A 17,172-nucleotide genomic window follows, 5' to 3' on the forward strand; every position below is an offset into this window, starting at 1 on the left:
TGAACACAAATCAGAGAAGCATGTTGGATTGTGTTGTGAGTTGTGATTTTGATATTGCAGCATGTGTGGTGTGCCCAAAGGACAAACAACTATGTGCCTTGTTGAATGTGGTGTGTAGCCAGTCAGAGAGATAGGTGATGGAGGTATGCTTCTCTGCCTTGTTTGTTTATTCCAAAGTCACGTTTGATCTTGAGAAGTTTTGCGAGATTTCCCGTCTGACAGGGGAATGTTTGTCAGTGAAACTGGATCATATGTTGTGTAGTTTTACCACGTAGCCACGTACCACACACTGTAAAACCAAAACCTTTTTATCTGGATATTTAATCTGCACCTGTGGGGTCTCTCATATTTTGAACACTTTTTAAATCAAGGTCCTGTCCCAAGTGGAGGAGTTGAAGTATCTCAAATTCTTTTTCATGACTGAGGGAAAGATGGAGCTGGAGATGGACAGCGATTGGGGCTGTGTCTGCAGTGATGCAGGTGTTGTTTACATCAAGAGGAGCTAGTTGGTGTGGCTCAGACATCTGCCATCTAGACGCCTCCCTGGTGAGGTTTTCCGTCCACATCCTAGGAGGAGACCTAAAGGATGACCCAGGACACACTGGAGGGATGACGTTTCTCATCTAGCCAGGGAACACCTTGGGAATCCCCCGAGGGAGCTGGCCCAAGTGGCTGAGGAGAGGGAAGTCTGGGCCTCTCTGCTTAGGCTGCTGCCCTCATTACCCAATCCCAGATAAGCGGAGGCCAATAGATGGATGGACTTTTAAAATATTCCAGTGTGAACCGGGCCCAAGTCATATTCAATGCATGATTCTACTATATTTCACACTTGTTCCTAACAATAAGTACAAATTCAGTGTGATTCCATCTGAAAATCTGAAAACTTTTAAACAATTTCATGTCTCCCATTAGTGTAACAACCCAGTAATATGCTGGTTATAGACCTTAGTAAGTAGAGGAATAATGCCTCTACCTAAAAGAAAATCCTTTTTATAAGCTTCAATATTTAAATTTTCAGGCCAATGTAATTACTGTTAGAATAGAAGGATCTGGGGTCTCGTTTATAAAACATTGCGTAGAATCCTTACTAAAACCGTACTTAAGCTCAGCAAAAAAAATTTACGTACGCCAAGTAGGTTTGTCATCTATCAAACATGGAGCACACACAGCTGCACTTAATCTCTGCTTCATAAATCAGAGACTAACGAGAATGGTTCTCAGCTGCATTTTAGTCACATCCCGCCCTCACCACGCCCATTTACTGCCATAAATAGTCAATGCAAAGCGCCTTGTGAATCTCATGCATATACATAAGCCGGCTGTTGCAACATTTCGATTATGGCCACAGATCAAGGAAGCGCTATTTCACAAGCAGATATTGAGGTACTTGTGGGTGAGGTGGAGAAATGTAAGGAAGTGCTTTTGCAAAACAAATAAGAGAAAATCCACGCAGTGGCACAGCGTTGCTGAAGCTGTCAATGTTGTGAATTCTTCAGAGATTTGTGGCGAATATTAAAAAAAAAAGGTCCAATCGAGATTCAATCCCCAGACTCCCAGGTGAAAGTCACATGTGTTAACCAGTCACCCAAATGGAGATCTCCCTTGTCCAAGGAGCCAGGGCGCATGATCAATCGGGTCGCAGTGACATGACACACACTGTCACAGACGCATGACATTCTGTCTAATCTGCCCCCTTGCTGATATTCTGCATTCCGTATTCTGGCTTCAGGCTGTGTGTGTGTGTGTGAGTGTGTGCGCGCATGTGTTTGTATGCGTGCGTATGGGGGGTCTTGTTCTGTGTGAAAACGAAGCAGTAGAAGGGATAATGCTGCAGGATTTCATAATTTTATCCTTCTCAGCAGCAGCACTGCAGGAGCTCTCCATGTCCAAAATGTGCGTAAGCCAGGTCCTTAGTCAACTTGAAGTTGTGCACATTTTTCTGCTAAGTTTTCGTTCATAAATCCCAAAGTTTGCGTGGAAAGTTGCTTACGCAGTTTTCCGACCCGGTTTTGTGCGTAAGCAAGCTTGATAAATGAGGCCCCAGGTCTTTAAACTCGTTCTGGAACCAGCCACAAGCGGGCGGTCATCATTTACCAACTTCAAGTTTGGGTTGGAAATCTAATTCCCATTTATGGCAATGGTTATTACAAGCACAAGTTCCAAAACTCAGAATTACTGTGGATTTGCTGGAGAAGAAGAGCTAAAGCTTCATTTGTAGGTGTTTAATGGCTGAAACCTCAAAATAAAACTGTTTGGGTTGCCATGTTCTGTATGATCACCACGCTGTATACATCACTAATAAGCAGTAATAAAGCGCCAAATATTGGCTTTGAAAAGTCTGCGTGGTGGATTTTGGAGTTGCTCTCACTAAATCCTCACCTTTAAATGTTAACTTTAAAAGTAGGCTTGGCCCAAACATGCAAAGTATTCCAAAATATTTTCCCTAAACTGCTAAGCTGTAAAACCTGCCTGCCGTCCTCTGGATGTCACAGATGAACGTTTGCAGGCCGCTCTGGCTTGTGTTCCCTGTTAACATGAACAGACAGAAGCACTGTTTGATGGGATGGGAATTCTTTAGATTCTTCAAAACCTTTGCTGGTCTTGCAGCTGCTGCTGCTGCTGGTCCAAACTTGGAGATCTGACATACCGACCTGAGATCCTGATTTGTCTCAATTCAAGGGTCAATCAGAGTAAGAATATTCTGTGGATAAACTGTATCTGTCTGATCCTGACAGGTTAGACTTTTCCCAACTACTCCAGTCAGTGACTGAAGTTAAGGAGTGTCCTTCTCTTGTTGGCTTCTGCAGATCATGAAAAATTCCTTCTCCAGGAAAAACACAACTAGCTCAAAAGCTGTAATGTTCGAAGCATGAAAACAGCTTTAATTTTCTTTCAGAGAAGGAAGAGCTTAAGTTTGATCTCCTTTTTCAAAAGGCTTGTTTAATCAAATCCATCACCTCTTGCCTCACATGGCTCAGCATGCTAGATGCAGCCATGTAAAAACACCAGATAACCTGTGTGGGAATGTCGGTTTGATTGTTGTTGGCAGGACGCTCTGTCTCTGTGGGTGTCAGCGTTACGATGACGTCAGGCTGGGGATTTTAGAGCTGAGCATCGCTTACTTTTCTCTTTGTGTGGTTAATATTGTCAGCAAGACAAGAGGAGATCCTGGGGGTGGCTCTGAATCTGCAATGGTGCTGAGAGTTTGCTGGTCTACATGTGTTGTTTGGGTCTGTTGGGGTTCAGTCCAGGCTGTCTGTGTCCAGGCACAGCTATGCAGGAAGTGGATGTCCTCACAAAGACAGGTAGGGTCAGTGTCCTCACAAGTATATATATACATGTGTGTGTGTGTGTGTGTGTGTGTGTGTGTGTGTGTGTGTGTGTGTGTGTTCTATATTCTCCAGGTGGTGTTAAGCCCTGTGCTCTGAACTGCTTGGCTGAGGGCTATAACTTCTACACAGAGCGCTCCCCCGCTGTCATCGATGGCACCCAATGTCAGGCCGACTCTCTGGACATCTGCATCAACGGAGAGTGTAAGGTATGGGAGCACTCGGCAAGCACCTGGTCAGCTTTGCAAAAGATGTTCTTATTAAGCTTTAAATAAAAAATACATATGATAATGGATTATTATGTTACATAGAGGTAAATCCTGTTTTCTGTAAACACTAGTCAGTCGAGGCTCATCAATACTGAGCCAGGTTCTGTGTGCAGTTTCTACCTGTTAAAGGGAGTTTTCACTGTCGCTGCATGCTTGCTTAGTTTGGGGATTGCTGTAAAGACTCTGACACAAGTCAGTGACTCTGGTTTTCCTACATAGGAAGCTTTTAACTGCTATAATGAGCTGAGCCCAATGCACTGACAAATGGTAAATGACCTGAATTTGATAATGCCTTCTAGAGGCCTGGAAACCCCCAAGGCGCTTTACAACACAATCAGTCATTCACACTTTCACATGCTGGTGGTGATGAGCTACATTGTAGCCACAGCTGAAAATTAAATTAAAATTTCTTTTGTTTATATAGCGCCAAATCAAGACAGGAGTCGTCTCAAGGCACTTCACACAGTAAACATTCCAATACAGGTCAGTTCATTAAGCCAATCAGTAAAACGTTTCCTATATAAGGAACCCAGCAGATTGCATCAAGTCACTGACTAGTGTCAATGACTTTACAGCAATTCTCATACTAAACAAGCATTTAGCGACAGTGGAGAGGAAAACTCCCAGGAAGAAACCTCCAGAGGATCCTGGCTCAGTATAAGCAGCCATCCTCCACGACTCACTGGGGATCGAGAAGACAGAGCACACACACACACACACACACACACACACACACACACACACACACACACACACACGCACGCACGCACGCACGCACGCACGCACACGCGCGCACGCACACACACACACACACACACACACACACACACACACACACACACACACACACACACACACACACAGGCAACATATATACCAAGTAGTGTTTCTATGGTTACATTGTGATTTCTTAGTAAATATTCTATTTGGTGAGAGATAAACTTTATTGTATTTATCCTAGTGGATCTATAATTAAACGGGTAAACTAGCAGTAGCACGTCCAACGTCAAGGAAAGTAAAGTGTTATTATCGGGAGAATGGTTAAGTGGTTAGCAACAGTGTGCTAGACGATGGCCCCCTCCATGAGGGCATCACAGCTCAGCAGAACATCGTTGTAGCTTCTTCTGGGGAGAAAAACACTTAGAGAAAAATAAAGTTAACAGCTGAAATAGCAGGAAATAATACAGTTAAAGAGCAGATTGTAGAAGAAAGTAGTCGAGTGTGGAAAGTGGTCAGTGTGTCCTCCAGCAGTCTAAGCCTATAGCAGCATAACTACAGAGATAACGCTGGATAACCTAGCCTTTTTAGATGGAGGCATGTTGGAGGCAGGGCAAGGGAGAGCAGTCTTTACTGACTGTACACTCCACCTCCCTCTAATCCCCCACTTGTACAGATCTGGGCTAACATCAGATTTTAACCATAGGCCCTATAAAATAAAAATGTTATAAGCCTATTCTTAAAAGTAGACAAAGTGTCTGCCTCACGGGCCAAAGCTGGCAGTTGGTTCCACAAGAGAGGAGCCTGATAACTAAAAGATCTGCCTCCCATCCTAATTTTAGATATTCTGGGAGCCACCAGTAAACCTGCAGTCTGAGGGCGATGTGCTCGGTTAGGAACGTATGGAACAATCAGATCACTGATGTATGATGGAGCTTGATTATTAAGAGCTTTATATGTGAGAAGGAGGATCTTAAAACCTATTCTCAATTTAACAGGGGAAAACAACCCCCCAACCTGTTTTTGGCTGCATTCATGCATTTTCCTGTATCAACTGCAAGTTTAGAGTTTTACTTTGAATGCTCTAAAAAGGCTTGGATGAAAACTACTACTGCATCAGGCATTTCTCCTCTCCCTGAAGCTGGTGGTCTCGGTTCTGAAACCTGTATATTCCGACAAATTACTTCTGCATCGGGGGACAAAACACCGCCATAAAAACCCTACATCCTGTCTACAAAGACATGTAATGGCCAGCACAGGATAGGTATATTAGGCAACTATTGTCCTGTAGCAGACTTGGTAGCCCAGTGGTTAGAGTGCCAGACTGGACAACTGTAACCACTGGATTGCCAAGGCCAACACAACACCAGGCTGGCCTAAGACACGCTTGTACGAGCGTTTTGTCAGAGCGGGCATGGGTGGAGTTTCACTGAATCGAACCGGGTATAAATTTAGGCTGACAAAAATAACTTGTATTTAAGATAAATGACATCTCAATGGTGCCAACGGTAATATTTTCAGAAAAGGTAAATTATCTGATCATCCACAAATATTCAGGAGATGGATTGGATAACCTGAGCAATAGAAATGATGAACTCTGCATGCGGACAAGCATGCGTGCTGCCTGTTGAATGTGACGTGTAGCCAATCAAAAAGAGCGTTGACGGCGAGTGAGAGGAATCCAAATCTTCTTCCTTCTCTGCCATGTTTGTTCACTTGGAAGTCTTGTTTGATCTCGAGAGGTTTTGAGAGATTTCCCATCGGACCGTGGAATGTTTGGTTTTGTGAGTGAGATAGTTTTGTTTCTGGTGTGGAGTTTTGACGTGTTTCTGCACACCAAACACTCTATCTCACCATGTGAACCTGACATTTTACACCACCAGCATCAGCTCAACATCTGTAAAATTGAGTTAAAGTTATTTTTTTGTGTTTTCTACGGCCAGTTTGCTGTGGCAGCCATCTTGAATCAAATGTCTATCAGCTGCCCTCCTTTTGGTGATGATTATTAATAAGCCAGAGGACTTCTGGAACAGCACAGATGTTAATAAAATCAACCTCTCCAAGAGACATGAGAAACAAAATGTGCAGTGAAAGCTGGAGCAGCTAAAACGTCACCTGTAGAACACGTGGAGGTTTGTGTGATGGCCCAGCCACCCGTGGCTTTCAGTGTTACCGGGTCGCTGGTGTTGTGGCAGGAGACAGAAGCAGCTGGATGAGTTCTGCACCGCTCAGGAATGTGCCTTCTCACACTCAAATCCTGCACAGCTGACTGCTTTATGACACAGATGGACGAAGACCCGACGCTTTCACCCAAAACATCCCCTGGAGTCTTTGAAGGTGGAAAAGGGGAACATATTTAGTAATGGATGAGTCCGTGGGGCTGCCCTTCATTTACTGAAGACAACACTAAATGTGGAGAGAGCCACAAAAAAAAAAAGGAAGCAACTGCAGTAAAAGACCTGGTAGTGTATCACAAACAAGGAAACTCATGCTGTGGCAACATTCATGGGACCCAGAGTTTAGGCAGTAGGGAAGTCTTGAAAATACATTTAATTTATGGTTGTGTTCTCTTGTCCATTTATATAAAACCTTCTGGAAAGGTTGACAGAATATTAAAGGTGCAATAGAGCTCCGGACCCCACGTGACTCTCAGTTAGTGGACGCCATTTTGGCATGCAAAAAAGGTAAACAAACACAAATGTAACCATGAACATGAACGGGATCCGCTTGGATTTTACTTCGTCGGAGTTTACTTCACACTTTAAAACAGAAGAAATCGTTTTATATAGTCAGAAATTAAATAGACTAAACATCTCCGACCCTTACCGTGCCCCTGGGATACTTTTTAAAAACGCCAGAAGCTGTCGGAGCGGACTTCTTACCGGCACAACACCAGACCTGGCCGGGGGAACCCCGTGGGATTCCCCTTGGGATTCCCCCGGCCGGAGGAGCTGGGGAGAGGTCTGGGACTCTCGACTCTACTGCCCGCTCCGACGCCAGAAGCTGTCGGAGCGGGCTTCTTACCGGCACAACACCGGACCTGACCGGGGAACCCCTTGGGATTTACCCGGAGGAGCTGGCTCCGGCGGCTGGGGAGAGGGAAGTCACGCTACTGCCCCCGCAACCCGATTCCGGATACGCGGATGAAAATGGATGGATGGACGGACAAATAACAGATTTACACGTAAGTAGTCTCGGTGAGACAGATAATAGCAATCCAAAGTGCTTTTTATGTGTTATCTGATAAATGATCAACCATTGCTTAAAAATAAAATACAGCTTAGCCGGTTAATTGCTGTGATCATAAAACACGTAAACGGCAGCACACAGAACTCACGAGGCAACGTTTTACGTGATGTTTACTTGCTGCTGTGAGTAATAAGACAGAAAAAGCCACGCCAAAATAAGTTTAGGAAGCCCACTAAGAATTGTAATAAAAGCATTTAAAATAAATACCATACACAGTTGAGGAAACGTTGGTTTAAGTACCTGATATGAAGTGGTCGCTGCATAAGTGAAAACCTTTACTCTCGGGATCCCACAGTTTCATTTTCGCCCGGTCACTAGCTCGTTTTATTACAATGATCCAACGTTTGCGGCGCTCCGGATCTTGGGGAATCCTGTAGATGACTCATTCCTTATGTCGTCCACGTCTGTTCTGCATCCTGGGGCACAACAGGAATCTACCATATTTCCCGTTTGATTGAGTTTTCTGACAATAACAAATAGTCCAGCTGCCGGCTTCTGCCTGCCAAATGGCGCCGTTTCGATTTGAACTGTTGCAAGCCGGTAGAAGTGACGTCAACTCCCGGAGCTCTATAGAATGACATCCTGTGGTCAAACTGGGTAACTGCAGTCCATTTTCCTAAGCAATAAAATGCTGTGAGTTTCATGGCTGTTGCCAGTTATGGATCAGCACCAGAAGATTCTAGATGACAAGTGAACATGAGTCACACAGTAAGTTGATAAGTAGATAAATACGTTGTCATATCTAGTGTTAGCACTCTTAGATGTTTTATGGTAAGGAGCACTTCCTACACTTATTACGGTAATATTTCTCTGGCATTACAGGAAGTGTGGTTGTTTGCAGTCTTGCTGTTAGCTTGCTGTCATAGTTCTGAACGACTCATTAAAGGAAGTAAAACACCACAATCTACTTCACACACACATCTCACTGTAACATCGAGTTGTTGGTTATTGAAAAAGTAGCTTGAGATATTTTCAGAGCCGACTATTCGCTTTTAATTCCCTCATCACCATTGTTAGCGCAACATTAGCCATGGCCTTCTTTACTCAATTTTAGAGTAAAACAAAAAGTAGCCATGGCTTCTTAGGGGTACAAGAAATAACTTCTGTGTCGCTCCTATTTACTGGCTTTGGTTCTTTAAACAACTCAGGTGCTTTTTGCTTGCCAGTGTAAAATTACAATAGCCCGCACTGCAGCGTTAGCTCGGTGGAGAAACAGCAAACTCACAAACTTACAGATTGTACACAAAAACTGTGCCCCTCTTTAATTCTATAGAAAGGTGAAAAACTGACCCCCACTCAGCTGGCAGAGAATTAAAATGGTTTCAATATCACCTTCCTTTCAGTAAGATTGAGAAATTAGATCATTTTATTCTTACATGTTGCTCCTTTAAAGACTTCTGAGCCCCTTTTCTACTTTGACGTAAAACTACTCAGATGAAATCTTAGAATCGAAACTATAAACTCACACTCATCGTGAGCCTGTTTTGTCAAGTGACATTTTATCTATCCCCAGCCTCCGTGCCAGCCTTTCTTTGACAGCCCTGCTGCATAAACAAAATGCATAAAGAAAAAAAAAAACAACAACAATAGATTAGAAAACAATGAACAATCAGCTTTTAGAGCTGCTGATTGGGACTCTTATCTTGGCTCTGCAGCCTCGGTCAGATTTGTTTTATGGTAAATTAAACACACAAGTGAAAGTTTTTATTTAATAATGGCTTTCTTTATTTCTAAAAAGACTGATTTAACAACAAGGAAAAGTCATGTTTTATTGAAAGGAGTTGGCAGTTGGTGCTCTCTTTGTTTTCATGAGCACTAATCATTTGTGTGTGTGTGTGTGTGTGTGTGTGTGTGTGTGTGTGTGTGTGTGTGTGTAGATCGTTTTTGTGTATGATACAACTGAAATAACTTTTCGGTTCCTCGCTAGATGTTTTTGCTTTGACTTCTACCTGACCGAACGATTTGATTCCCATTTGGCGCAAAGGTGCAGCGACTGCACCCACAACTTTCCTCTGATTCTCATAAAAACCCAACATGATGTGTGTTTTCATAGCCAGAAAGCTCTCTTAGAGGTGGAATATTCCCCAGTAAAGGAGCATTGCAGGATGGTTTCCAGTCTGACTCCAGCATGCTGTTTCATTTTAACGGCCTGCTCTCGAGCAGCTCTGTCACACCATGATAAATCTCTTCTGTGCTTTGAGATCACTTCTCAGAGCTGCTGACATATGCGGGTATCCTAAGAAGAGACAAAGATTAGATACAGCAGATAGGGCAAGCCAAAATAAGACTGAGATCTGACGGAACATGAAGATACATTATCATTTTCCCTTAAGTTGATATTTGGTTAATCGTAAAGTTCTTATTGTAATGAGTGAATCTCGTGTTTCTGATGTTACTATTTATTGCACTTGAACCAAAATTCCGTGAATAAAATGTGAATTAAAATATGTATTTAATAAAAACAGGGAATTTTATAATTCCTAGTCCTAGAACCACCTTTTTGTTATTGAATATTGGCAGCCTGGGGTGTCTAACGTAGCGAACCAATAAGTACGCAGTCTCTGACCTACTTTTCTTCATAGATCAGGGTTAGAGTTTGGCAAAGTGCGGATCAAAGGTGCTAAGGGGGAACGTGGTCAACTTCTGCACTTGAGAATCAGGACACCTCACACAATCGCGCCGCCAGACTAGAACAAGCAATTGAGGGGCGCAAGTGTGGAAGTGCGAGCACTGGAACTGGACTTTAGAAATCAGGAGATAGCAATAAAAGCTAACTGTTAGCATTAGCGACTTCTCAACATTGTAGAACTTGTGCGAGCTTGTGTTATTTGTGGAGACAAAAATAAAAATAGCCAATGTTGCATTTTTTTAAACCTAAAACATATGTGGAAGGTAAATCCACAGCTCGGCCTAAAGAAAAGTTCCCACCTTTATTTAACTAAGCAAACAGGTAGGAGCCTCCTATTGGATAATTACTGCAAGGCGATGATCTTTCAGCTGCAACAAGTTATTTAACCCCAATGAGCTGCTTCTTATTTCTTGAACAACCAGGTGGATAGTCACATCTGGTGGTCGTGGAAAAGATGTTAGTCTGTGTGAGAAGGGTCAGATCTTTGGCATCAAGCAGAGAAAATGTTTAAGGAGATGCAGAAACGACTAAAACTGGGTTCAAAACTGTCCGACGCTTAATTAAAACTGGTCTGATGAGTCCAGATGGGCCCTGTTCCAGAGTGATGGGTGCATCAGGGTAAGAAGAGAGGCAGATAATGTGATGCACCCATCATACCTAGTGCCTACTGTAAGCCTGTGGGGGCAGTGTTATGATCTGGGGTTTCTGCAGTTGGTCAGGTCTAGATTCAGCAACAAGATGTGCTCCACGAATGAGGTCAGCTGACTACTTGAATATCCTTGACCAGGTTATTCTATCTTCCCTGATGCCACGGCCATATTCCAAGATGACAATGCCAGGATTCATCGGGCTCAGATAATGAAAGAGTGGTTCGGGGAGCATGGGACATCATTTTCACACATGGATTGGCCACCACAGAGTCCAGACCTTAACCCCATTGAGAAACTTTGGGATGTGCTGGAGAAGGCTTTGTGCAGCAGTCAGACTCTACCATCATCAATGCAAGATCTTGGTGAAACGTTAATGCAACACTGGATGGAAACAAAGCTGGTGACATTGCAGAAGCTTATTGAAACAACACCACAGCAAAGCTAAAGGAAATATTATAGTGTGTGACCTATTTTTTGGCCCGGCAGAGTAATCGCATCGTTGTTAGCCAGCTAGAGGTTTGCATATCATGAATGCTAACGAGTAAGGCTCTGCCCCATGGAACAGGAGCGCTAAACAGATAATCAACTCACAAGGCATTCATTTGTACTAGAGACCACAGCAGGTCTATTGAAAAAAAAACTGTCATCTGTGGGCTGTACAAAAATCAAGTTTTGTACAGCCCACAGATCACATTTCAAAACAGATTATGTGGGATTGACTTTTCTAGCCTACTAGTAGGGATTTGAATGTATTTTGTTTATTTATATTTATATTCTAACTATCATACCATCCCATCTGTCTGATTATGTGCAAAAGCACAATAAAATGTGTTTTTCAGTTTGGTAAGCACCTTCCCTAGTAGAAATGAATGATAAGTGACCCGCACTTGTATAGCCCCTTTCAGAGCCAGAGGACTCCAAAGCACTTTACACTACAGTGTACCATTTATTCATTCACACACACATTCACACACTTGTGGTGATGAGCTACAAGGCAGCCACAGCTCCCCTGGGGCACACTGACAGAAGTGAATGCACTGGGGGTGAAAGGAGACCCAACCAAAATGGCGGTCTGCCACTACGGCAGCTCCAATAGGCAGCGCCAGTCCACGCGGCATCTACGTATACGATGTCTGTGGTTATTGCCCGATCTTGTTCCGTCAGAATTAAGGGGCTAAAAACTGCTGCCACCTAGCTGTCGGAGGGTGAATTGCACCGCACAAAGAAATTCAGCAAATGTTAGCATGTCCATTCTCAAAAAATTTCAATGCGCTCCCGTTAAATATCATGACACGAAATATCGTGATATATATCAGTGTATCTGAATTTCTTTACATCCCTGATAAAAACTCTGCCTCATCTGCAGAAAGCCATATGTTAAATTTACACCCAAAAATCATGCTAATTGACACAACTATTATATAAAGCTGTGCTGACTCTGCCCTTTTGACTTCAAAGCACGTGGGCTGCGACAACACTTTGGGCTCAGATGCTAAAGAAGATCGATGCCGTGTTTGTGGAGGAGACGGCAGCACCTGCGAGGCCACAGAGGGACTCTTTAACGACTCTCTACCAAGAGGAGGTAAAACGCATGACCTTTGGCCTGAGTTTTAGGATAAGAGACTTTTAGCTGTCCTGTCACCTCAGGTTTCTGTTAGATCTCCAGTGATATACTATGGAGCAGAGACTGCACTCCATGTTTTATTTTTTATCACTACATGTGACACAGACTGTAAGGACTTGTTCCTGTTTAGGTAAAAAAGAGATCTTATCAAGCAGACATCACATCCACGTCATCTGGAAAACATTTTTTATCTGTCACCTACCTATGGAGCAGAGGTTATCCGAACTGGGAGTCAGTCCAAAATATCTTTTGCATGATACATACATTTATGTTAGGCAGTAAGAAAAAGTCAGGCGTTAGGGCGGTCAGAGCTTGTGTACAGCGAACAAGGCAGGGATAAAACATATTTCTCCTTCTATGGTATGGCTAGTAAACCATCTAAAAATATTGTGTGCGCATGTGAGGCTGTTGTGTCCTCCTGCATGATCGCCGTGTCCTTTTTGGGTGATTTGGAGTTGAATCTATATGTTCTCCTTCCTAGTATGATATGTAACTTTATGTCTTCTGTGTGTTGAAGCAATATGTCATAGAGAAATGAAGACTACAGTGTGTGTGTGCATGTGTGTGTGTGTGTGGGGGGGGGGTAACTCTTCAATAATGTCTCTTTTTGCCTCCCAGGCTACATGGAGGTTGTTCAGGTCCCAAAAGGATCCGTTTACATTGAGATTAAAGAAGTTGTGGTGTCAAAGAATTATATTGGTGAGTAACTGAAGGAGGCTGATGAAGTTGTTAAAGTGCTGAAGAAATATTCGCACCTCTTAGGTCTTGAACACCACTGATTTTGGTGAGTCCCTGGCATCATTTTTAGTACCGCCATGAGGTCAAACCTGAAACTGTTGTTTAGGAAGAGAATGCATCTACAACGGGAATGTTTGTATACAGACTATTATGTGTATGCAGCAGCAAAGTTGGACATAAATACGATTTGCTTATTTTTAGCACCAAAGCACTCAATGAATGGATTCTCATCAGTTTAGGCACCTCTTAAAAAGTATATGTCATTTTTCTGGTCTGGAGCATACAGGCATGTTTTAACCCAATGCCCAGGAGGACAAGCACCACCACTGTTGTTGCTTATGAATCTGGGAAGGGTTAAAGGTCCTATTTGTTCTGGTTCTTCACTAAACACTGAGTAAATGGAGCTTGTTTTTACCTTTGCTGACATGTTTCAGCTTCCACTGTAGCCTCCAGCGCCACCAAAGTTGGTGGCGTTACTTTCGTCTCTGTTTGTCTGCGGGCAGCAGAGGACAATAGCTTTCGTCCCTGTTCATGGTCCTAGTTCCACATCACCGTATTTCAATTGGTTTTTTGATCCATCTTTTGTATTGTCATGAGACCTGGTGATCAACGGAGAAGGCGCGGGCAGCAGAGGGTAATATCGCCCTCTGCTGCCCGCAGATGAACAGAAGTGACACCACCAACATCGGCGGTGCTCTGATGAAGGCTACAGCAAAAGCCAAAACATGTCAGCAAAGGTAAAAACAAGCTCAATTTACTCAGATAGGAAACACGAAATAAAAGTTTCAAAACAGGTTAAAGGTCATCGTGTCTACTCCCCCATGCACAGAAATGGTGTTTTTAAAAGTGTGGAACACTGAAAAAAATGTTTTGAATCTTATTTCTGATTATGATGGGTCACTCTGAGTTTATCATGCAGGCTGAACATGAAAATAGTCTCCTACACATATCTCCTGCATTAGCTTCTGACTGAAAACTCAAGGATTTGAAAAGCCTGACAGATCTACATCACACTGTCACTTAACAACCACAGACTCACCCATCTTGACTCTCGACAGGGAAAGCTGTTGTGTTTTTTAACATCCAGGAAACAGCAGAGAACATCTTAGCTAGTAGAAGCTAACTGTTAGCATTAGCAACTCTACCACAAAGCAGAACTCATTGTGTTATTAGTGGAGATAAAAACATCAAAGCTGCGGAGCAAACAGAGTCAGCGGTCGCGTTGTTGTTATCCAGTCGGAGTCGATTTGTCTAAATATCAGGATAAAAGATTCATCCTGTCATCTGAAGCTCAGCCATGATGGGGCTCACTTCTAGTTCCTGAAAATGGTGCACCATTGATTTGTTTCCCTAGAGTGCAACTTACAAGGCATACATTCCTTTATTTATTTATTTTTGTATATGATTTATTCATAACTTTTTCCACAGTTACATCACATCCACATACCTACACACTAAAATAAAATAAAATAAAATAAATAAAAAAATAAATAAATAGAACCCTTATGCGCTGCGGTAACAAATAGGCAACCAACGTGTGGCTATGCCGGCGATAGCTCTACAAGGCTAAGGTTAAGTGTCCATGTCGAGTGTCACAGAGGTCACATGGTCTTGGAACAGCCTAGAAATTTTGGCATAGTCAGTTTGAGATAACTCTCCTTGCCAATAATGTAAGAGAGGCAACCAGATCAGCAAAGTGAGATGGCAAGGAGTGACCAGCAGGTAGCACCCCAAATGAAGCCATCAGTGGGGATCTTCTTCTTCTGGTCAAACGGTGAGTGCAAAGGTATACCCTGGGTTTTAATATGACACCTCATTTGAGACCAAATCTTAAGACAGTTTTTAACTATAGTATTGCTAGTGTACAAATGCGGGCTAACATTTGAAGGGAGTCACAGGAGAGAGAGCAAAGAGGCAGAGTCAGATGTGGCCTCCTCCAGTTGCAGCCAAATTGGCTCTGTAGATTTGGTCTGACACCAAAATAGCATCGTGCGAATATTAACAGCCCAATAATAGTACTGAAAATGTGGAAGGGCAAGGCCTCCCTGGTCCTTTCTTTTCTGTAGAAGGCTCTTGCGCATTCTGGGAGGTTTTTTTGTTCCATAAGAACTGTGAAATAGAACTGTCAAGAATCTGAAAAAAAACTTTTTGGAATGAACACCGGGTTGCATTGAAAGAGATACAGGCATCTTGGCAAAAAGTTCATTTTAATACAGCTAATCCTTCCTGCTAAAGAAAGAGGCAGCATAGACCAGCGCTGCAAATCCTGAGCCAACTGCTCCAACAGAGGTTCAAAGTTAGTTTTAAAAAGTTTTGAGAAGTCCTTGGTTACATGGATACCAAATATTTAAAACTTTGCGGGACAGCCTTAAAGGGCAGACTAGAAAGTGGGTATGCCGTCGCAGCTGAGTTAATCGGAAGGATTTCACTTTTATCAAAGTTAAGCTCATATCCGGATATCTGTCCAAAGTCCCTCAGCAAAGAATTGGAGACATGGAGTTATCTGGGTCCGACATAAAGATCAATAGATCATCCGCATACAACAACACTCTGTTGTCACAGCCGCCACGTTGAATGCCTTGCATGGCACTCGCCCTAAGGGCTGCCGCCAACGGTTCTATTGCTATTACAAACAAAGATGGAAAGAGAGGGCACCCCTGGCGAGTCCCGCGACCTAGGGAGAAAGGCTTTGAGAAACAATTATTTGTACGAACTTGTGCCAATGGTGAAGTATACAATAGTTTAATCCAAGAGATAAGAGTGGGACCAAAACCAAAACGTTTTAGAGCAGGGGTGTCAAACTCAAACTCACACAGGGCCGAAATGAAACTCTGTGACGGAGTCGAGGGCCAAACTTAATATTTTTTGAAAAAGTGATGGCAAATTTGCACATTTTCTTTATCAACATATATGCAATTTTGAACCTTTAAATTTGGAAACAAACTTATTTCTGCATTAACACTGATTGTGGAATAACCAAATTACACACGAACAAGTCAGTTTTAAATAAAAGGCATCAGTGGTATTCATTACTTGTGGTATAATCAGCATTTTTAAAATCTTTTAAATCTTGAAATCTTTTAAATCTTTTCTCACGAGCCAACAACAAAATAAAAATATCATTTTATCTTAAATGAAAATGCAACATCTCACCTGTTAACTTTCATGTTTTGGAGCAGAAAAAGAGCATAAAACCAACATATTTAAAGCTCAGTTTGCTCCACTGGTTTACTGTGATGCTCACCTGTTCCAGCCAGATACCTGCATCATGGGGCTGATCTGAGCTGAGGAGGAGACTCCTGTTGTTTTGTTCATCTTCATCATAATAATGACAACATTAGATGACAACAGGTGCTCACATAGGTTTGTGCTGATGAACATGTCTGAGCAGCTTGACCACGTTGTTGTGTGTCGGGGCGGAAACACAACGACAGCAACCACAGAGCCGTGCTGGTTTGAGCGTGTCGCTGTTCGCTGGAGTTATATCAGCTCTGTCTGGACGTTAGTTGGAAAACTTTCTCTTTCAGTCGTGAACACATTACTGAGCGGCTAGAATCTCCGTTTCTGGGCTTCAACGTCAGAAAATAGCTGAGTGAACTCGGCGCTGAGTGAGAGGAGTGTAGTTTAGTAAATGAGAGTCACACCACTGCGTGGTCTGACTCTCATTATAGACATGATCCTCGCATCCATGCGACGTTGACTGTTTGCAGGGAATGCCTGTTTTTTGGTAAATAATAAAAAAAATCAATCCTAAATATTAGAAATAATTTTCTTAGAAATATTTGCATCTACAATATAAAAAATTGTTGATAGAAAGTTTTTGACTGGCAATCCATCCAATATATGTGAATATACAGTCTGGCCATGACCCATAGACAGAGCTCATTCGTGGGACGGAATCTGTGGTTGTCTTCCAAACGTTCTCCGCATGCTACTGGACAACAAACAACGTGACGTACTCACCACT

The 17,172-nt window shown here is 42.8% G+C and overlaps 1 protein-coding gene across 4 annotated transcripts in view; it reads left to right on the top strand.

The window, feature by feature from the left end:
* The window catches only part of adamts6 (ADAM metallopeptidase with thrombospondin type 1 motif, 6), a 129,561-nt gene that overhangs the window by 75,251 nt on the left and 37,138 nt on the right, over window positions 1-17,172 (top strand). For all 4 annotated transcript variants that reach the window (XM_054744522.2, XM_054744518.2, XM_054744519.2 and 1 more), the window contains exons 16-18: window positions 3,405-3,538; window positions 12,302-12,425; window positions 13,086-13,166. In XM_054744522.2, the coding sequence (XP_054600497.1) occupies window positions 3,405-3,538; window positions 12,302-12,425; window positions 13,086-13,166 (339 nt within the window). The remainder of the gene's footprint in view (window positions 1-3,404; window positions 3,539-12,301; window positions 12,426-13,085; window positions 13,167-17,172) is intronic.

Source organism: Nothobranchius furzeri, chromosome 6, assembly GCF_043380555.1.
Source record: "Nothobranchius furzeri strain GRZ-AD chromosome 6, NfurGRZ-RIMD1, whole genome shotgun sequence".
Lineage (NCBI taxonomy): Eukaryota > Metazoa > Chordata > Actinopteri > Cyprinodontiformes > Nothobranchiidae > Nothobranchius > Nothobranchius furzeri.